The 24,298-nt window shown below is 33.5% G+C and overlaps 1 protein-coding gene across 6 annotated transcripts in view; it reads right to left on the bottom strand.

Annotated features, from left to right (window-relative positions):
- The window catches only part of HnRNP-K (Heterogeneous nuclear ribonucleoprotein K), a 128,461-nt gene that overhangs the window by 18,618 nt on the left and 85,545 nt on the right, over positions 1-24,298 (bottom strand). For all 6 annotated transcript variants that reach the window (XM_023161471.2, XM_023161470.2, XM_023161472.2 and 3 more), the window contains one exon: positions 23,377-23,487. In XM_023161471.2, the coding sequence (XP_023017239.1) occupies positions 23,377-23,487 (111 nt within the window). The remainder of the gene's footprint in view (positions 1-23,376; positions 23,488-24,298) is intronic.

Genomic DNA, 24,298 nt, shown 5'->3' with positions numbered 1-24,298 from the left:
TCAATTTCCAAAGCTTTAAAAAGCACGTTACAAATTCATATTGAATTTTCACAAAAAAACATCATTTGCTCTAGATATATTTTGTCCACAATTCTCTAACACAAGTTGCTCGAATAGCTTTTTTTACAGCAAAACTTTTATATAAGAAACGGGAGCAAACATAAAATAATTACTTTTTCCCATTCTTCGCCACAAAAGTAAAAAGGAGGATATATCAAAGCAAGACATGGGTAATTTTGAGATAACTTTTATGTAAACTAAATTTTGTCGAACACGGGAAAGTTTTCAAGTTTCTTCTGTAATCTAATGAAAAAAGTTGTCAACAAATATGATTCTACAAAAAAATACCAAACACCGTACAACTTACTACTTGGGTTGGCTTATTAAAAGACCTTAATAATATTTTACGTATGGCTTTAGGAATTTATAAAAAGAAGAGCTAATTATACAAAATGTCAATTAATCTCTGATGAAAATACTCATTTCTGAAACTCCCAGTCTGAACGATCCTGAAGGTTTTGTATATTTTGTACAACACACTGATAAATTCTGAAGACAAAGCGGCTATTGTGTTATTATATACTCCATTGCTCTCCTGAAATTCCAAGATCAAAGCAATTTTCTCAGGCGTATTATAGTAAAATTTTCTTTGATCATCAATGTAATATCTTTTATTAAATATATTATCTTTTGAATGGATACAGGATCGCTTTTGATTTATAACATAGTACGAAAGTCTATTAAAATTTTTGCAATGATTACAGACAGCCATAAACTGTAGCAGAAATCATCCTAAATGTAAGTATTCACAAGTTCTCATAAACGTAAAAACACATCCGAAAAACAGGTAATAAAAAATAAAACATGACGTTGTAAGTAGTGTGAAGAAACTGTACCCCAGTAACATTTTTTTTTAAGGAACGCTCCATATATATTTAGAAATTTCAAAATGAACTTTTGTTTCTTGATATTCATGAGATGCCATTTTAAAATCATTAGCAAAGTTACCGTTTTCCGCACCAAGATTTTGAGGGACTCAAAACTATTCATAACATATCAAATAGTTGCGAGAATGAAAATAATTAGTATGGAGTTTCTAGAAAATATTGAAATTCAAAAATTTCAAGAATGAAGAAATATTCGTGGACAAACATACTTGTCTCTATTTTTGGAATAATGATTCCCAAGGAAATGATCTGGAGTTAGGATACTCGCGTGGACAAGTATGTCAAGTTTTTGAAACTAAACTTGGAAGTGTATAACCGAAAAAATATCATTACATTTTGACAACTTTTCATCTGACCAACTCACTGGGAGGTACAATTCATTGCTGATGTTGGCATAAGAACAAGAACCCTCCCAAGTATAAACTTGTAGGAGCTAAGGATTACCGTAGATTGGCCATTTGAGGAGATCTATGTTTTAGTACTAAGCATCAAATAATTTTTTTGAAGTATGTAGTTTTACTCAAAAAAGTGACATATTTTGATTATCCATCTCTTCAAGCCTATAACCGGCTTGACAAATCAATTCACCACAGAAGCCACTACCTATTTTCATGAATATTCAGCCGTTTTTCTCTGTGCAATTCATTTTAAAAATGATGCGAAAATTAAATTATGCCTGAACTAATATAGTACTGGTAGACTGGTATTGAATGATGTTTCGTATGGAATAGCAATTTTATTCTGCTTTTTATAAAATAATATTCTTGGTATAGTACAGTTCCATAATAGTGGGTAGACACTAAATTTCCAGATATATTATTGCATTAAAACGAAAATATTGTCAAGGAGGTGAATCTATATATTTTATAATTTTTCCTCATCTGTTCAGTATAATTTCCGTACACCACTGCAAGAGACATATTAAGGCAAAGAGTTCAGTAATTTCTGAGAATTTAGTGCCTACTGGTTTGGAATTATAGTATAGTATATTATATTCTCGAGAACGAAAACTGAATTTTTTCGGACAACTATATTATGACATTTATACATTTCGAAATATAAAAACTGAAAATTTTATTTGGTACGTATCATAAGTATCATGAAGATCTTGTTTCTGGAATTTTGAAAAAACAAAACAAAAATAAGTGAATTTTTTCAACAAAAAAACTTGAAAATAAATATCTTGTTTCTGGAATTTCGAAAAAACATAACAACGAGTGAATTTTTCAACAAAATAACTCGCAAAACTTGAAAATGAAAGATTTTGTTTCTGGAATTTCGGAAAAACACAAAAATGGGTGAATTTTTTCAACAAAATAACTTGAAAAACTCGAATTATTCCACTAATTATTACAAAGTATTAAATTGAAAGGGGTATATTTTTCGGAGAGATCAACTTTTAGAAAGAAATGTTTTGGCTTTTTATTTTTCCATCTTTATACAAAAAAATGTGGGAATCTTCTAAAGAAGATTCCCACTTTTTTTGTATAAAGATGGAGAAGTAGAAAGCCAAAACGTTCGTTTCCCAAAAAAGGAAGTATGTTCTCAAGTTGAATAATAATTTCAATTTGAAATGATTGCTAAAAAATTTCTGACTATAGAAAAAAAACTGTTCAGTTCAAAACTGTTATTGAGATTATCGGGTCCTTGATATCTTTCGAATAGACTAAATGTCGGTAAACTTATTTGTACGAAATCCCACTGAAAAAAGTATGTAGGGATTTGTTTTTACTTGAACATTCAAGATTATTCATGGTCTTTCTGATATAGAAAACAAGCTAATGAATACTTCCAAAATAATTTCTACAATTTTTCAATGCAGATCTTGTCTCACTTCCTAATAATTCATCAATTTAAATAAATTTCAATAAACAATCATATTCTTAAGCAGTTTATATTCCCATATTCTCAAGCTATTTATATTCCAACAAACACAAGTAACACATACTCCAGTTACCTGTAAACCACTAACCTTTCCCAACTCCCCAACAAAAACCCCTCACTTTTTCTACCATTCTCGCCACGCTGCGAATTAGAATCCATCGCTGGAAAAAAGAGGAGTCCCGAAAACTAATCCCGCAGCTCCGGCGTTATAATGAGAAAAACCGACAGAAATCGGAAAATGTTCGCGGGAGCAAAAGGGTATAGAGCCAGCAGCGAGAATAATAGTAGAGAGAACCGGCACGAACTGAGCCACCAACCAAGTGTTTGCCAGAGAGCAGGCCGTGGAACGTGGAACCGTCGAATAAAGAGAACCGACGATATTTTCGACGTTGTCAAATCTACGATAGGTTAAGGCATGGTGTTGCTTCGAAGGGCGATGCCCTTGTATGAAACAGTTGAACACGGACAAAAAGGGTACAGCTAGTATGTAGGTCAAACTGAAACATTAAATGGGGACCGGTTAAAAGACCAGAGGGAGCATTAGTTCATGTTTTCGATATAATTAGTAGTTGGCATAGTTCTTAGGGGTAACGCGACAATCCAAAATTACTTACAGTAGGATCAATGGATGTTTATACTCGCGTCATCAGAGTAATGAACACGGAACGATGTGGTTACTGCTTCGAACAACGAACGAAACATTTTAATACGGAATTGCTTTCATTTATGAATTCAGTAAATAGTCAAATTTGACAACACTTTATTAGTTATTCTGTGAACACATTATATTTTATATTGGATCTCCGATATTTGGCAATTTGAAAATTCTAGTAAGTGGAACATTAGACAGAGCCATTCTCAACTTGAGGTTTGAATTTATAATCACCATATGAAAATTAAGTATGTCATGTGAAATTATTATTTTCATATTGTGGAAAGTCAATTTCCTCAAAAAACAGCAAGAAACTTGGACATTCAAGGAATAATTAATAGCTAACTTAGTTGGCGAAACGCGCGTTAAGAGACAGTACTTTTGTTCTGGTGTGGAAAAAGTGTTTTCAATAGAATTCATTTAAAGCCAGAGGTAATGAATTCTACCTATTATAAAAGAATGAATTTTAGTATCTGAAAGTTTTTTAGTCAAATACACATATAATTTTGATGTCTGCGGTTTCGGTCTTCGTATTATTGATATTTGATAAAGAAATTTTATTGACAGTGAGCTTTGTCTGGACTCAGAATTTTGATGACGATTGATTCAGTTTCATCAACAAACATTATTGAACAGCTATGCTAGAAAGAGTTGTGCTTTTACTGTTATTTTCACCATCTATCGAATACAAAGTCATCATAAAATCTAAACTTGAGGATGAATTGAAACATCCAATCAGAATCCATTGAACGTACACGAATACGTTCCATAAAATTTCCCAAAGTTATTCAATATTTTCAAGAATCAATAGTTCGGAGGTGGTTTTAGAGCAGAAAGTCCTCAAGGTTTAAAAGCGATGACATCCCCTCTTACGAAGACGCCATCGATGATGAAGATAAACAAACAAGGCTCCTCTAGGCGGACATACACCAGATAGCGCTGTATCGACCCTGTTTTCAGAAAGTTGAACAGAACGGTTCCCGAAAAAAATCTACATTTTCTTTATGGACTCCCGAAATACCAGCTAATTTTACGTGTGCCGTTACTCGTAAAAAGACTCCAAGTTTGCAAAGGGCAAAAATAATTTAGACATCACCCCTCCAGAACGGAGATGAAAAGTAAATAACCAATAATAGTCATCATCGAGGTCGCCAATATCAAAATCTCCACGAATACCCGTTTATTTCCGCGTAACGACTTATAAAAACAAGAAAACAAGTAATCGAGCAAACTTTGGATATTTTTCACCTCTAGAGCAAACAAAGCGTTCCTTTCATTATTTTCTGAAAATTACTTGAACGTCAACCCAATCAGCGAACAATTATACGGCCTATGACCTTCTTCCAAATGTCACTAGGTCATCGCAAGATGCATAGAAATCCTGGAATGGACACCAAATCACTTTTATATACGAAAAATGCTCTCAATGTGATCAAAAAGATTAATTCAACTTTGTACATTTATTGAATCGCTTTCTGAAACATTGGTTGCATCTAGAAAAAAATTGAATACAGTTTAAAAACACTTCCTGAATATGTACTTAGAAGCTATAAATGTTTAGTCACAATATCTCATTACTTTCTAGGTGCAACAAAAAATATAAATATGCTACTTCGAAAAATCATCAATTTTTGGTAGTGGTTTGACAATTTTAAAAGAAAGTATCTAATCATACAACAGATGATGAAAATTAGCTGCTGTGTTTCTAAGAATAATCACTCGAATAAATCACCTATAAACACAATGTTTCAGTCATATCTGTTTCAGTCTAATCAACAAGTTCAAAAACATGAATAATAGAGATAAAAGTCCTAAAAATATCGAGCGATAGCTCATTCGATTCGGAATCACCTATAGAAAAATGTTTTTGAAGGATTTTGGTGCAGGTAAAAAATTGCTATTGTTATTAACAAAATAAGATTTAAAAAAATGGTATTTAGTTTTTCGTTAATAACTCAAAAATCATCAATATTTAAGCAATTTTGAAAAAAGCTCATTAAAGAGGAGGAAATTTCCGATAAAAAAGTCCTGACACCCGAAACTCTATCTCCATTATTTATAATTTTAATTTGACGTTGAAAATAGGGTTCCACGCGGCTGTTATGGCATGTGCGCGCTGTCGCTAAAGAGAGTTTATCAAAAGAAATATTTTTTTTTTATAACATAAAATGTCATTTTAAAAATTTGAAAAAACATAGCATGTATCTTCTTAAAACACTTGACTGAATGAGATTTTTTATTAAAAATATTATTTGAAATTTTATTTCTTTTCTATTCATTTATTAAAGAATAATTACTATAGATTAGATTTAAATTATAATCTAATATATATTTTTCCCTCTACCAATTCAGAACTACATGGGCAGGTAAGTTTCATTGGATAAATTGATACCTAATTGAAAATAAATAATTGATGAAAAAAATATAAATATATATGTTAGGAATCACACGTTGAAAGGTAAGACCTCGTTAGTCCTTAGCTCGCACAAGTTTCTCAACTTCTGAGAATTGCCGTTCGTATGGAGGCGATAGCTGATTAACGAAAAAACAGATTTTTTATACAGATAAATGTTTAATCTGCGCTCGCACCGCCCTCTATCTCAAAAACGATTCAACGTATGAAAAAATGTTGGAAACAAAAGTTGTAGATAATTTAATTCTCTACAATATTGATAATGAGTACAATTAGCATAAAACTCATTGGAAACGAGATATTGGCAAAAAAACGTGCAAAAATTAGTTTTTTTTTACTTTCGACCCCCATTTTCTGAAGTTGCGGCCGTCGAATCATATGTGAATTTTGAGAATACTTTTATGATGTTAAAATACAAATTTACAGCTGGGTTTGTCCACTTTCCTAGGCTAACCCCCTAAAATGACTGGCCTATTATGTCATTAATGTCAATTGTCATGCTAAATAATAATAATAATAATAATAACAAGTGCCGAATTTATTGGAACTATTCGTTCCCCACCCTCAGGCTCATACAAGCTAATAAGCCTGATGTAGTCCTTCTCGACCACCAGAGCAAGACGATATTTGTCGTGGAGTTTTCAGCTCCTAGCGACACGAATATTGTTCGAAAAGAGGGGGAAAAACGGATAAAATATAGAGATTTTCTCTTCGAATTCCGCAGACTCTATTCAGACCACTCTGTCGAGATGGTTGTTCTGATTATTGGAGTCCTTGGTGGAATGATGTCCTCTCTACTCTCGAATCCTAAAATCATACCGGCTTACCGGCTTGCCGCATTAAAGCAGAAATCTTAGCCGGACAGATGCAGAAGGTTGTCATTCTTGGCTCACTGGGCTTGCTCAGGGCACATCACTTTCCCCACGGTGTGGGGGAATGGTCGTTGGTTGATAATGCTGGCGCGCCCTCCCGAATGTATCGGGGCTTCGGAGAATAGGGTCTGACCAGCGCATACTACGATAATAGTAAATGATTTTATTGAAAGGTTACTCAGTACAAGATATACTAACCTAACCTAACATCAACATCTACACATGATAAATTAAGGCAGATATTGCTCTTCCATCCAACCTGCAACAGCTAACTCAATGGACTCGAAATACAGTAAAACAAACATGTAAAACTCAAAAATGAACAACATTAACATCAACTACATATGACCACTCACAACGATGAATACACGTAGTAACTAACTCAGAAAAAATACATGTGCTGTAAACAAAAAGTTTATTGATATGCATGATAAAATGAATATCGTGAAAATCGTGTTAAAAATGGACAATACAAACATCATTTACCTACATATTACAGCTGACAGTAATGACAAACACATAGAGAAGCCAACTAAGACGAAAAATAAAAGTGCTACAAATGAATTGAACCTTTATTAATTCAATTTCTTAGTTTACTTTGATATCTTATCTAACATAATCACTGAATGTACTGATTATTTTAAAAATCCCAGGTAAGTTTGCTTTGATTAATTCACATATATTCGTTTTAAATAAAGTCTTGGTAAGTTTGATAGATATGTACACATGATGATTTTATTATATTCATTCATCATAGTTATAATCAAAGACATATATGGTGGAAGTAAGAAACTGAATGACAGAAGTAACGGACCAAAATCCTCAAAAATGTCCTCACAATAGGGGAATCCCTCGTAATTATAATACTCATGAATTGAGGGTTTAGTCTTAAATTGGCAGCAGTAATTGTCAAACAGTACGTGCAGACATCTACCATTTACTAGACCTCTTTGTCAAGTGTTCCGAAGGTCGAGTTTTTTGACGAAATATTGAACATAGGAAAAAGGTTCAACATTGTCTCACCTAGGATTTTACCTACTTTTGGAACAACAGACCTTTACACATACGTTATCAATACGTGATAAATTTTAACCCCAAATTGAAACTGGTTTTGTCTCATGTTCCACATACTGAAATATTTATATTCCAAATATCGTAGTTGGCCAGTGCAACATACAATATAATGTATTTACGGAATTATCAATGAAATATTTAGAAATTTCATGAAATTGACCCAACGTAGTAATTCTTCATTGAAAAGTTACGTTGTTCGGAACAGTTGCCATGCCGTTTAATTTTCATTACTTTGGTGACGACGAGTAAAGATATATTGACCGTATTGTATGCATCTTTGGTCAGTGAATGAAAAAAAAGAAGACTTTCGGAAAGTATAGAAAAGTGGCAACGCCTGAACCGAACGACCAAGCGCCCGCAGCTGGTATTGATTGGGGGTTGACGGTGGCGCGCCTGCCTGACTCCACACGCGATCGCGATGCATGGACAGACGGACGGGGGGACCGACCGCTCGTCATCTCTCACCTGCTCCGGCTCTTTGGCCCCACCTGTCGATGTTGCCAGGTGGCAGGACATTTTTTCATTGTTATTGAAAAAAGTGGACGTCGCGGGCGGAACTGCTGTTGCGTTAGGGTTATTATTAGGACTGTTGTGAGCGCGGGTACAGTCACGCGAATGAACGTTTCCAAAGGGTTAATTCATTTATTACATGCGGAGACAGACAGAGAATAAAAAATTATTAACGTGAAGGAAGATTAAAAAAATATGTAACTATATAAATGCGGTGCGTTCATGAAGTAATACATTTATGTATTTAGTCATTAATAAATGCATGCATTCATTATTCGATGACATCCTCATCAAACCCTTTGAAATGACAGCTTTAAATTTTTGAATGAAACTAAAATAAAGTTTTCTGAATATTGTATATTCTTCAAACAAAAATGAATTTGAACATTTCAAAATGTATTCGAACGTTTGAATACGAACATTATTGGATCATATCGCTACTATTGAAGCAAATGGTCGTATGTAAAAATTGAGTACTTCAGTTTTATATTTTTTTATAATCGAAACAGCAATGAAATATGAACCTATCGAAATAATCAGTATTCGTATTCCCCTTTTTTAAATTTTATGTGTCCTATTTTCAATTTTATAATATTATGTATTTTTTTTGATTGATGCAACTGATTTTCCTTTATTTTCAGTATTTTAATATAAACATTTGCTTACAAAAAGGATTTGAAGCTTTAATAACTTCTACTTATTATATGCGAGCGCTTTCGATAACAGGCTCTACTCAAACCGAACGATTTATCTTCTTGTTTGTTATTTTATACGGTTAGAACGAACGCCTTAGTGCAGGTATTTGTCCTCTCCCGCCATCCGCATGTCTCTTAAATTTGGCTGTATTGGTTATATTAGGTAATATCCTTTGTGTTGGAGTTTCTCTAGTTTCATTGTTTCATTGAATGTTAGGTAGAGAAAGTAGTTCAATAGCAAGTCTCCAAAAACCCTGAAGATTGACGAAGGATTGAAGAATGCGTAACAATTCTGAATGTCATTTCGTATTACGTAAGGTAAGAATATGAAACAGACTGAATATTCGACCTGTCGTCTTCAATGATACAAATGTCATGTTACTTGACAAATAAGTGAAACGCCATTGGAAAATTGAATTGTCATTGGAAATGAATACAACTGAAAAGTATTTGTTCCGACAACTTTTCAAACTGACAAAAACAAGAACATACGAACGAAGGTAAAGAACGAATAGACTCAGTTATTTCAAATCCAAATAAAAAAAACTTTCAATAAATTGATGGATGTAGCCGCTACTAGGAGATCATGATGAAAAGAGAAATGGAAATTTCTATGTTTTTCACCACTTTTATTTGTAACTAACGTTCAAACTTAAACAATAAACCTATTGTTTAAGTTTGAAAATGTCCATATAGGACGAAACTGCAGTAACGTTAGCTACAAATAAAAGTGGTAAAAAACATAGAAATTTTCATTTCTCTTTTCATCAAAAAAAACTTTATAGAATGAAAATTAGTGTTAGTGTTCAATATTGAAGATAACTCTTGAAATATTTTTTTGTTTGAAAACACTGCTTTCAATTATGTGTTTTTCCTTTATTTTCAAACAGTGAGGTCTGATTAACTCTCTTCCAATATTTATAAAGCAATATTTTCTTTGAGGTTTTCAATAGCCAGTTATTTGGACTAGTTGGGCCGTACTGTGTGTTGTGAAGTGTTATTTTGAGTGTAAATTCGTGGTCAAGGTTATTGTAAAAAAGGTGCACAAATGGATGAATGACATGTAGGGAGGACGAAAAATACATTTGGGAAAACAATCCCCAGAACTTTCCAAGTTTGAATGTATTGAAAAGTACAAGCTTCTCACACCATGCAATACGCCACCAACTCACAACACCTAGAAGCCTTTTGACGTCATACATGTTTTTAGTGCGTGCGGTTGTTCTATCGTAGTATATCAATTTACAAAATTGTTGTATTCGGAAAATACACGTCATATTCGATTATCAATAATATAAGATTAGTTTTAACAGCTGTTTGATCTGAAAATGTTTTGAGATTTGTACAGAAATCATCAACAATATATATTTTTCATAATATAAAAAAGCTTGTTAATATTATGAAGTTTTCTTAGTAATATCTGGAATGAAAAAAGATTAGTGGGATTTAAAATTTACGTTAAACCGCAGTCATTTCCAGAATTCTTGGAAAGAAGGAAATTACCACAGACCGGATTCCATAATCTAAAATGAATTGATAAACATATAATATATACTTATTTTTAAATTTGAATAAGACAGACAGCATGTAGAGAATTGGGAGTTAGGCTGGATGAAAAAATCACTTTTGAGCGACATATGACCAACATTATAAACAGAGCATATAGAATTCTTGGCTTCATTATTAGGAACTCATTCAAATTCACAAAAATATCCACATTACTAGCACTTTATAATGCATTTGTCCGTAGTATACTGGAATATGGTGCAATAGTATGGTCTCCTTATTATCCAGTTCATAAAAATGAAATAGAAAAGATACAGAAAAAATTCTCAAGATTTCTATATTACAAAAAACATGGTGAATATATTTTCAATCTTCGATATAATACTTCCTTGAATGAATTTGAATTCCAACCTTAGAACTTAGAAGAAAAATTGCTTTTCTATTATTTTTCTATAAGCTATTGCATAATAAAGTAGATAAGTCACCCTTGTCAAAAATTTATCTGAACTGCAGTATATACTTCAATAATAGAAAGAAAGATATATTTGTTTTGCCGAAATCTCGAACCAACCTAAGTTTAAATTCCCCACCATACAATATGTGTTCTCTTGCAAATTGTTTGAGGAATATAGATTTCTTTGTCAAATGTAATATAGAAACATTTGAAAAAATATCCCCACACCTTGGTGATCTACATTTTCAAATTTTGAATAGATAGTGCGACACTTAGGAATTCATCCATGTGACTGTTCACTACGTAACTTATTATTTTGGCGGCCTCTTGCGGAAAAAACAAACAGAATGTCAGACAAAGTTTCGAAATCAACAGTTCGGCAGCTTCTGTAAATTAACATAGTTTGCAATTATTTAAATTATGCTGTTTCCATTGTTTTCCAATTTTAAAATTTTTTCAATCTTATTATGACTTGTTCACATTATCTTTCAAACGAAGTATCAAAATTGTAAATACGGAAGAGTTGTTTTTCCGCAAGAGGACGCCAAAACGAAAAATTACGTGGTCAACAGTTACGTGGAAGATTTCCTTTTTAAAACTACCTTTTCAATGTGATAATACTTCCTTATTCAAATTCTAAGAATTGTTACCAAGGGGCGGGCGGAGGCAATATAAAAGCTAAGGTTATGATAGAAACATGTCCCCCTTGAATTAACAATCAATCTTTGCATTATTCTTTTCAACAAATGTCTCTTGAATATATTCCACCTGCTTCGATTTCGCTGCCGCACACTTGATGTTAACGTATTTGAAAATGTTCGGGAACATTCCAGATTATTGTAAAATGATCAAAGGAGGGGATCCCATCCAAGAAGTTTAAATTTTTACCTTAAAGGACTGCTTTTGAAGATTTGAGGGCTGAAAGTGTCAACCTTTAGAAATTTCGAGAATAATGTAGGAGGAATATTACAGAATTCGAGATTCCAGAACTTACATTCTGGAATTGTTGGAATGTTCGAGAATAACCTGGAACATGTTCGGGGAAATCTCGGACCATCCTGATCATTGTAGAACATTCCAGAATAGTCTCGAATGATATGGAATGTTCTGAAACATTTTGGACCATTGAAAGCTTTTTTTGTATGGGTGGGGCTTCCACTGGTAGATGTATATAAAGCAAGATTCATCTATATCTAATAATTGATAAGTATAACTTAATAATTATTATTGATTCAATTTGCAAAAGAAGCATTTAATATATATTCATGTTACTTTGAAAGTTTCCACGAAAAGAATGTACCGGAGAAACATTTCAAGATGATTCTAAAATAAAGATCACCTTGTAAATATTTCAAATAGAACCTTCGCAACACAAATGCATGACGAATTGAAATTCTTTTTGTACACTTTCTTTAATATTTCTGTGACGGCCGGATGTGTCTACCAAACACCCCCAACATTATGTGTCATCCCAAGGGATGAAACAGGCTGTTAGCTTCATTTTTATTTCTGGAATGTTTCTGCTAAGTTGAGTCAGCATTGGGCTTTCGTTTTATTCTATTCATATGCCTAATAAAATATTCATTTCCGATAATTAACTCAATTATCAGAAATAATATACAAAAGTTTAGTCTCGTTTATATGCACAGGACCGCAAGAAGTAACCTTTTGAAATGCATTTAGTTCAAAAGACGAATTAGTTGAATGAAGAGGATCGATGGGAAAAACTTTTTCATATTTTGGCACAACACTATTTTTTTCTATCGTTACTCTCCGATATTTATGTATGTGAATATATTGGAAACGAAGACTTAATGTTAATAAAACATTATATAACAAACTGATATGTATAGACAAAGTCAGGACGGTTTCTAAGAGCCTAACAGGGATCAAAGAGACAACAACATGCTGAACAGAATATCTGAAGATCCATTTATGATATGAGTGTTAAAAGTAAGGTTTTATTTTGTGAGTGAAAAAGTTTGCGAAACGAGTTGAGAAATTTCCTTTTGAGGAATTGTGTGTTCCTGACGATATTGAAGAGGCTGCAAAAAGAGCATCAACTGAATTGTTACCAAAAAAAATCAGCTCAGCAGTACGACATCGCATATTCTAATTTTCTTAGCAGGTGTAGACTTAAAAAAAGTCGAACGAAATTTCAGCGAAACAGTCTTCTTAGCCTATTTAGAAAATAAATCAAAAATATAGAACTCGTCAACTTTGTGGAGCAAGTTTTCAATGATTAAGTCGAGTGCGCTTGTTAAAAATGGTGTTAATACAAGAAAATATTTCAAGGTAATAGTTTTCTTACAGCGGAAAAATTAAAGTTATAGTTTATACTCAGTTGGTATAAACACGTTTGGGAAAATGTCCTCCACCACTGCCGAGTTTCTGAACCTGACTATTGCTGAAATAATAATCCCAACAGCTAGCTCCAGCGTTACAGCATCGTCTCTTCACGTCAAGAATTGAATGTTAATGCCCATGAAATTGTCAACCCAGCTAGTTCAAATATATTACAAGACTCTTCAACATCAGAAGGTATTAATATAAGCATTTTTTTTCTGATTGATTCGGCCGTTACTTGATGAAGATCTATAGTAATTTCAAAAACTACACCTCACGATTTGATATCCACAAACTCTATTTGAAAAAATATAATCACAACATTTCGCTAACACAGTAGCTTTTTTCAAGGCTACTGTGGGGCCTTCTATATCGGGAGGGATCGTCTACAAAAAAAAATTGTGTGAATGCAGATAAAGTTAAAAACATGTATCATCTCCCATTTACCAGAATCTTTGACAGAAAAAGGTTGACATCAGAAACCTCAAGTTCAACCTATGTAAGGTACTGATGTTTGCAGATCTTTGTTTTATAATTTGTATGAATTTCTACCAATGTTTTTTTGTGGGGAGAATTTTACTTCAATTAAGTCATGGAGAAAAAACCTAACCTAACAATGATTTGTTTTCCCAGTAAAATAGCTCAATAGAACCTTACTGAAAATTATTATGGCAGCATAAGTTAGGACGTAGGCTCTCAATTAAGTCATGGAGAAAAAACCTAACCTAACAATGATTTGTTTTTCCAGTAAAATAGCTCAATAGAACCTTACTGAAAATTATTATGGCAGCATAAGTTAGGACGTAGGCTCTCAATTAAGTCATGGAGAAAAAACCTAACCTAATAATGATTTGTTTTCCCAGTAAAATAGCTCAACAGACCCTTACTGAAAATTATTATGGCAGCATAAGTTAGGATGTAGGTTCTCAAAAATGTAGGTGTAGTTGGTGATAGGATCGACGCAAACTAAGAAAAAAAAATCGAATGAAACTTTTTTCCACACACCAAAAGTAAAACACTTTACCGAACGACATCATCAGGAGATGATGACTGAAACTGTCATGTTGGGAGAGAGTACTCTAGTATTGCTTTGTGGAAATATGTTTCATTCGGCTCATTCAAGGCCAAATGTCTCAATTCTAGCTAATAAGGAAAATATTCAAATGGAATAGATGTAAGCTAATATTTAAATGGAATTATTTATGTAATAACGACTGGATTCATCCCAGTAACAGTATTTCTATAAAAACGCAAATCCTTTGCTTTCCCCAGATCCCCTGTGAATTGCAACTCTACTTGTCATTATAAAGACTTGATACAATGTAAATAATATTTACTATAAATAAAACCACTTATATCAGAATGTTTGTGACTACGGTTTCTTATGGAGACAAATGACGAAACCGAAGAGAGGTCAATAATTATTTCACCAAAAAAATGTTTCATAAAACCAACATCAGTATCGTAGATCTCCCGAAGCCACAGAAAGTTCATAGAAGCTTACGATACACAAGCACTGCAACGCTCTAAAAAACGTGCCTATACGAAAGATGCGATTTATTTTGGATGTGAATCGTTCTGGACTATATTTATTCGGTAAAACGATCCCGGATAATTCATTCAAGAAGGACGCAATTTTCTAATTAAATGAGTTGGCGTGATAAGTTGATAGGAAAAATGATGGGCAACTTTAGAAGAAAAAAAACTAAAGAAATGAACTTCAAACGTACGTTTTCCAAATTGTGAATAATAAGGTTGAGTTACTAAACCCAATGCCTTAAAAATATTGAATTTACTTATAAATATATACTCAATAAAAATCAAATATTTAAAAGTTGCCGAAGAACTAATTTCCACCACGATATCGATGGTGTCCCACTTGAATAACTAAACAAAAATATTCTTACTAAACATAACTAAAATTTTGAAGAATTTTTCAAAGCTGTGTTTAGGAATCGATGTCAGCTGGTTGTTCTTAAATGCTGCATTTTATTCTTGGTGGCAGCAAATATATATTAGCAAAATCAGTTTGATTTTATAACAGTTATATTAGTGTTTTCGAATTGTAGTAAATATACCGTATTATAAAATAGTTGGGAAATTATCATTGAAGTGACAATATGGCAGTGAAAATAAAATAGTATCTGAAAGCATTCTAATAAAATAATTTCATTAAAGCTACAGGAAACAGTTATAAAATAAGCTTGAAATGGTTTTATAACTATCATGAAAATCTCACAGAAAAGTGTTATAAAACTGCTACATAACAATTTACTTTTATAGGAAAATAAGTTTTATAAATTAGTTGCAAAAACGTTTCTGTGATAAGTTCCTGACTATTTCATAATGGTTTTTTAATTTTATTTCATAAACGTTTCTATGACAAATTTATAAAACACTTTTATTGCCTACAACTGTATTGTGTTCACCAATCATTTAATATAATCAATTAGCATTTTGGAAGTGATTATAAAATACTAATAAGATAAAACTGTTGCAACACCATGGAATTATAAAACAACTTTGCTGGTTGGGGTTCCAGCCAGTCTCGATATGCCTACACAGTGATACTGTAGGTACTGTGTAGTAGGTAGGTATCTACTGTAGGTAAGTATCCACAGTAGGTACCTACTGTGTAGTAGGTACTTTGTAGTTATTATATTTGTTAATTGCTAGTCTTCAAGCATAGCCCACTGACTAATAAGAAAACTTTAGAAAAGTTACCCCTTTCACTTGAGCAACGTGTGTCATATGTGGTGCATCGGAAAGTTGGCATATTAATGAGTCAAGTAGGAATTGAATGCTGGTCAATGCAAGTTACGTGACTATATAAAGCTAACTCTATTTCCTTGGTCCAGAATGATGCAATATTCATCACTACATATGTCCACTACAATGTCCTCCCGCCGAGTCTGTCTTGCCTGAAAGTGATTAATTACCGGACGGATTTTCATACTGTTTGTCCAGTGGATAAGTCATAAATGACTTGTGTAAAGTGGTTGAAATATGACTATGTCACTTGCGAGAAGTCAGGGAAATGGTACTACCCGTGGAGGCCGGTGGGATTATAACGAAAACGATGCCTTCTTCCTTTGACATTTGAAAAAAATATGTTTAAAATCTGTTTTTCCGGTAATCAGCTGTCGCCCCTATACGAACGACAACTCTCAGAAGTTGAGAAACTGTGCGAGCTAAGGACTAACGAGGTCTTACCTTTTAACGTGAGATTCCTAACATATAACAAAACAATTCACAACATATTGTTATTTTTTTATAGGTCTCCAAAAAGTCCGCGATGACATAAGTCTGTCTTTCAAGGATACCTTACTATTCCCATTTCATTATTTTGAATAATAGTCATATATGTGTTAATTGGAACAAAAATTTGTTCTGTTTTTCAGACAACTCCCAGAAGCCGAAACTTGTGCGAGCTGAGGAGTAACGAGGTCTTACCTTTTAAAGTGTGATAACTAACACGGGTTGGACGATAGCAACCGAAAAATCTATTTTCCGGCCTCGCGGTTGAACCCCGGTTGACACAGCGGTTCAGAACGCTTTCGATGAGCTGATGTGACATTGTGATTAAAAAAAAATGTAGGCAGATATGCTATTCAATCCGTGTGGGCCGTGTCGCTAGACAGTTAATGAATAGCTGATGGGAAAATACGTGATGAACAAGTTTTAGTGTTGGTATCAATCTGTGTAATATAAACGAATACTTTACACAGTAATTTAATCAATATTTTTATATGCTAGAGTATATTCTGAAACATTTCTGGTAGTAGCTTCGATTATATGCAATGTATTCACACTGTGGTATTTCCCTGTTTGCCTCCATTTGCAACAATATCGCCCACACCCCGTATATGATATTCCTTCAAGAACGGTCGGGAGATGAAACGAGTGTTGAATTCTCAAAGTGAGCACAGTTCGGTTCAATTCAAAATATTTGCTGTCTCTATTTACAAATATCATGTAAAAGTACAACATCCAAATTCAGGAACTTGTGTACATTTTGTATATTTGTATATATATTTTTTATTGTATATATTTTATAAACACCACAAAAAAAATACCTTAAAATTGTATGGAGACTAGTTAATAAAGAACATTTTGATTTTGATTTTGATTTTGGTTACAGGAAATACAGTCCAGGTACATTGATATTCCACACAATGATATCTCTCAATACTCATGAAGTCTACAGAAATAATTTTTCATGTAGTCTTATAGATGAATAATAAAATTAGTTTTTTGTAACAAACATTGTAGAGTTCCTTGTTAGTTCATTCGTCACCAGTACGACCCTGCGTATTTCCCTAGAGCGTTAAAAATACAAACTCTCGATAGATATTACCTCTTACGACGGGAAATCATTGCCATTCATGACATAGATCCTGGAAAAAAAAACACAACAGTTTGAACAGAATGCTAAGAGAATAACACCATCCAAAGAAACGTCGAGCATATTTTTCCTGAATCTGTTTGCCCTCGAGCGACATAGCACGAAAACTCTTATCGGTTTCGATCGATCGTTGAGGCGACAGAAGGAGACATATTGTCGTCATCATGGGAAATTTTCGAGCCACGTCATGCCATCCGGGGTCAACAAGCCTCTTCTTCGACCGAGATATATATATTTTACTTATGCCCTGTCATCGGGAAATTCGGTTTCGCGATGGGACGGATTTTTCTTAATTTGTCCCGAAGTGGATTTCCGCACGCCATTTTTATGAACCAATTTGGCGGATTCGTATTACAAGAGTCATTTGTTCGTGGAATTGATGGGACCTATAATTTAGAAATTCGGCGGAAAGATATGAAACAGGGTCTAGTTCAACTATAGTCCGTTCATAATTTGTTGATAGCTCACTGCAAGTTTGACCCTCATTAGAGAACTGAAATACAGAGAGGACAGCTAATATGATATAATAACAAAAACCAAACTAAAACTGGCAGTTTAAGATGTTTTCGACTAACCCACCTTGTATCTGAAGAAATACAATACAGCTATAAAACTTTTAATTCGATTATGTAGGTATTTTGAGTGGAAATGAGTGACCAGTGTCGTAGAGTATATGATTAAAACATTAGTTACTTTAAATAAATAAATATATTAATATTCTTAAACTGTAGGTACTGTAAACTGTATTTTTATTTTAAAAAATTTTTATTTTATTCAAAAATAATAAGTTACTTGCAATTTGTAAAAGATACATTTATTTAATTAATACCTATTTTTAAATGATATAAACTACGATTACTTACAAAACTATTCAAATTCAAAATAAACAGGATCATCTTCGGAATCCGAGTCGTCTTGCAGGTTAATAATTAGCGGTTGTGTCTCTACAGTCGCATCAATTATATTGTCAAGATCCCACATTTTCTGTTCTTCTTCTATTGCATGTCTTACTGCATCTCGCCAATTTTGTTCTGTAATATGTTGTAAAGACTCATATAACAATTCACGTACAGCTTGTATTTTATATGACGTATTTTTTCTAGCCACATAGCTTTTCATTTGTGCCCAAATGAGTTCAATTGGATTTAATTCGCAGTGGTAGGGTGGAAGTCTAAGGACTGTGATGTTTCGTCTTTCCGCCATTTTGTCAACTACGTATTTCTTGAACTTAGATTTGTGTTGCCGGGCAATTTTTAAAAGTTCTGCTTTAACCATTCCATCTTCGTACGACAGGGACTTATTCCGCAGCCAGTCAATGATATCCTGTTTCTTCCACGCAGTCGTTGGAAGTCTTTCAACTAGTCGTGAATGAAGGTGCATTATCTAATACTATAATTGAGTTTGGTGGTATATGTTCAATCATCTGCTCAAAATACTCTTCGAAAACATCAGCTGTCATCTCCTCGTGATAGTCTTTTGTGCTTTTGGATTCAAATTCAAAACTATTAATCAAAAACTATTAATCTACTGCCTTTACCAGAGGATGGGGAAATACCAGTAGACCAACCTTCCATAAAGGCTTGCCTGGAGCTTGATATATTTTTATCTGTCCAAATTTTTGTGAGAGTATGACCTGCGTTTACCCACGTTTCGTCCTGATAGTAAATTGGCCTTCCTTCAGCCCGAAATTTTCGTATAGATCTTAGATACTTTCTTCTCCAACATATTATCTCTTCCCGGTCAATCAAAAGTGATTTTCGGTCTGATTTCTCCCACCGGAAATTTAATTCTTTTAAAACTTGCCACAATTTGGTTCGTCCGACATGAGGCAAATCCGGGTCGTCTCTAACTTCTTGTAAAATTTTGTTTAAGTTGGGTATTTCTTTTTTGTAAAAAAATTCGTGAATTTTCCTTCGAATACCATTTTTGGCAAATTCATCAATTTCAATAGGTTTTCTCCCCCTCATTAAGTATTCGTTTGTATTTGGGTTAGCTATACCTTTTTTTTTTCTTTCTGATAGGAACCTATATATTGTTGACTCCCCTACGCCCGTCATGTTGGCACAACTCTTGATTATGTTCTGAACAGTGTTTGTGGGATTCTGAGAAACCAGAGCATCGTGAACGTTCAAAACAATAGTCTTCTCTCTTGGTGAATAGACAGACTTACTGACTGTACGCAACAGTACCGGTGTAAAACTTGATGATGTTGATGATGATGACGAAGCCATCGCAAGCAATCAAACAAAACAAGCAGGAACGAAAGGTACGAATATGTTTGTAGGAATATGAAAAAAAGTTACTCACGCACTGCACAAAATTCGCAAAATAAATATTAGAGACGTTAATTACTGCCGTAGACGCCGAAACACCAACGAGCCGTAAATTAAATGCGATTAAAAAATGTACTAAACCAAAAATTATTTTCGTTCGTAACAACTTCACCCTTTCAAGGCAAGTTTCGAATATAAACTGAAGCTTTATATTTAATGAATAAACACCTCAGGAACCTCCGCCTATGATTTTACGAGTTTTACGACTGTTTTATGACTTGGGCCCTCATTTTGTGCTATCGACAAATTATGAACGGACTATAGAGAAGAATTACTTTTCTGAGCAATATACGATTTACAAATTAAAAAAATAATCATGTGAAAGAAAGATTACCTCATTTTTCTTGGCTTTAGAATTTTCAACGAGATCTCACACGAAGATCGTAGAATGGCTTCCACAAAAAAGTGACGGAACTGGTCGATATTTGATGAAACACTTTATTATGAGATTTTTAGTCAACAGTTTACAAAACCGCGACACGTGTTTCACTATAAAATAGCTTCTTTTGGCATGTTCAATGCTAGTAAGGAACACACTTGTTTAATAGTAGAACTCAATAAGCCTGAAAAAGTGAAACACGAAGGTGGTTTCAAAAGTACCCGGCCTGACCTAGAGATGGCGGTAGTTGTTCGAAAAATATCACGGTATCAGAAATTACACAATCCATAATGCATATGTTTCTAGTTTGAAGACGCTGCGTTGTTTAGTATTTGTTTGGCAGCCATCAATAGCGAAAGATTTCGGTGAATGTGTGTGTTATGTGGTACGATGCTTTTATTTGAAAGGCATCAAGCCCAACCAATATAAAAGCTGAACTGGATTTTTCTCTGGATGAGTCTGCTCCTTTGAGTGAAGAAATCAATAAAAAACGGTAGCATTTGTTCCAACAATGCACCAGCTCTCAAATCCATTATCGCAATTACCATAATTAACGAATTGAAGTTTGAATTGCTACCTTATGCACCCTTTTCGGCAGATTTAGCCCCCTCGGATTATTTTCTGCTCCCAAACTTGAGAAAATGGATCAGTGTTCAAAGAAATGAGTACCAACTTTTTCCTAACGTTTGAAAAAATAAAAATCTGCACAACCCTGATGGTAGGCGTTAATTCTGTTTCCATCAAAATAAAAAGTCTTCTACGGAAAGCGTTGTATCCATTTTCTTTTTGATGAGAACTTAAATCGATGAAAATAATTTTTTTTGGCGTGTATTCCCACAAAGTGTACACCTCCGAGATATAACTGTATAATTTTTTTTCATATATGGTGTTGAAATTTAATTTATTTGTTTGTTTTTTTTTTAAATAACTTGGGCAAAAAATGAGTTATTTGCACTAAATTTGGTTTTTAGTAATTTTCATTTTATAGGAAAAAGTTGTAAGAAAATTGTAAATATCTCGAAAACGAACGCCCCCAGCGTTTTTGAGGAAGTGTACCTTTTTCATTTGGGAAGGTGTAAGAATAAGGTTTTTCCATGAAAAGTACCAAATGTTTACTGTCAGAAAAGTTGGGGCAATTTTAAATAAATGACACCGTACGCTGCGCCCCAATTCAAAAAAAACCCGGGTACCAAATGTCTTGCAAATAAATAGTTTTTTGCAAAATTTATTTTAAAACACCCTGTATCTCCGAAACGAAACATTTCCGGACACAAGTTTATACAGACTTCTTTTCTTAAAATTGTCTCAGGAATACGTTACATAAATATTTTACCGTATTTATGTTACACCCAGTATGTATGATTTCCCAATTGGGTTTTTATTTAATAATTTCGACTGAAAAATAACTGGTTTTCCTGACAAAGATTTAACACGACTGCCAAACAAAATAATTTACTACTTTACCGTATTTACTTGGTGCCAACTTTCTCGGTACGAAGAAAACAAACAGCGAAAGTAAATCAAATAATTATTGGTGAAAACCAAACCGAATCCGGAAAGCCTTCAGATCCTCGGGGAATCATTCTACTGAACGTAATCGATCAATTACAGCGACAAAACTTTTACGAGGAACAGCGAAAACATCCTATAATTTATGATTTCAAGACTGCGGCTGGATGAAAATACCTATTATATTAGGTAGGGGGAAACTCTAACGAAGAAACGTCGAAAACCCCGAAAGCCAATCAAACTTATAAGAAGGGTTCATTGACGAAAGTAGGGGATTTCGAAATATAGTAGAGTTTTGCTTTAATTCACTAAGTGAAATTTTGTAAGGGTAGAAATTTCTTCCAATTGTTGAAACTTTCGAAATATATCAAGACGTTTCGTGTTTGAATAAAAATGACACTGGATCAGGCTGGCAAAAAATATATTTATTGGAGAGCTATGCCCAAAAGTTTCGGCCTCTTTCCGAATTAGCGATTTCGATGTATTAGTAGGCTAGCTTCATAGAATGGTATGAAGCCAGTGAAGAAACAAAATTCCTTAAGTTTTTGGGAAACTGCCGTCAAAAATTCGTAAAGTACTCGAACATGTTCCAAAGTTGTGGAAATTTGATCACCACATTGATATTGAAATACACTTGAGGTGAAAATGTTTTCAATCAGAGACCTTCAACAGTTCTGGACTGGTAAGTTATCCATTTTCTTTTCGTGACAAAACTGAAGTCAGAAAACATTTTTCATGCATTCACTAACTCGTTTACTCTAACACCCTATTGATTTTACTCTAACACCCTATTGAAATTTTCAGTTAGTATATTGAAGGAATGTTAGCGTCCAATTGGATAATGGATGTGCTACCATATTTTCGAAATCGATGTACTAGTAAACTCAACAAATTGCTCGTGATGTAATATGTTCTCTTTTCAGAAAAGGCAAAGCCGTGGAATACCACTTTGTTTTAGAATTCTTATGGAATGTTTTGAAAATCGTTTCTCATAGAGAATTCAATTTTCAAACTATGATATGTAAGTATTACCGCAAAACAATCTCAATATTCGTTCAAAAAAATTATGACAAACAATCTCCTGATTTTTTTCCTGTATTCTAATTTACATTTTCATTAATTCATTTCATATTTTTCGACAATTGTATTTCACATTGTGGGGCATATCGAAATCGAAGGTTTGAAAATCCAACGAAAAATATTGATGGTTTTAGTCTTACTTCATCACACCAATTTCATTGCGGAGAACACAAAAAATTTGCTAATATTGGTTTTTTCAAATCAAGCTTCTAACACCAAATTATTTCGAATCTATACGGTATCACTTCGAGTTTATACTGGCACAAAACTCCAAACATTCGATACAAATTCAAAAATATCCAAAAGTAAAAACTTACGTCTCTGATTTCCTTGATTTTTTGTCCGGCTTTTCCAATAACGCACCCAGCCTGGCTCTGGTGAATCATCATGCGCAAATCCAATTCGCTATCGTTTACACGAGCACCATTCTAAAATAAAAAAAAAAAAAAAACTGAAAACATGAAAATATTAACGTCATCAAATAATGGATGAGACCACACGAATCATTTTTCACAACTAAAACAATTTGTCAATTTCAACCATTTTGAATACATTTTTCAAAACTTAAAAATATAGAAAATCCTCACAATATCAATTGATTATTGTACTAGGGCTCCGCCCGGCTACTTAATATGAATTCATCCACCGAAAATTTAAGGGCATGGAAAATCAGTAATGAAGAAATAATTTTGTTTTATGGACGCGCCGTTTTCCCTCGCGACTGGCGCCCGATTTGGAATATTTGAAAATCCTTTCCTATTGCCTATCTACAACATAAAATGGACCTTCATATACAATTTTAGCTTCGGTAATTTTCCCTTTTATTCCTAGTGGAGGCTCCCTAGTTGGAATATTGGTAATTTTCATATGTAAACGCGCCCCTTTTATCCCCGGGGGCGCCACAGCTGGAATATTTGAAAATCATTTCTTATTACAAACTTACAACATGAAGCGAACCTACATACAAAACTTCAACCTCCGAAAATATAGCGGTACAAAGAAACAGTGATAAAAAGGTAAGGTAATTTTCATATGTAAACGCTTCCTTTTTATCCCCATTGGGGGCACCCTAGTTGGAATATTGCTAATTTTCATATGTAAACGTGCCCCTTTTATTCCGTGAGGGCCACAGTAGCAACATTCGAAAATAATTTCTTATTACACATCTACAACATAAAGCGAACATACAAACAGAATTACAACCTTCGAAATATAGCGTTACGGAGAAACAGTGATGAA

The sequence above is a fragment of the Leptinotarsa decemlineata genome, unplaced genomic scaffold, assembly GCF_025532065.1.
Source record: "Leptinotarsa decemlineata unplaced genomic scaffold, Ldec_3_MD MMD2_tig00026282_RagTag_RagTag, whole genome shotgun sequence".
NCBI classification, from domain to species: Eukaryota; Metazoa; Arthropoda; class Insecta; order Coleoptera; family Chrysomelidae; genus Leptinotarsa; species Leptinotarsa decemlineata.
This window is presented reverse-complemented; position numbering and strand designations above follow the sequence as displayed.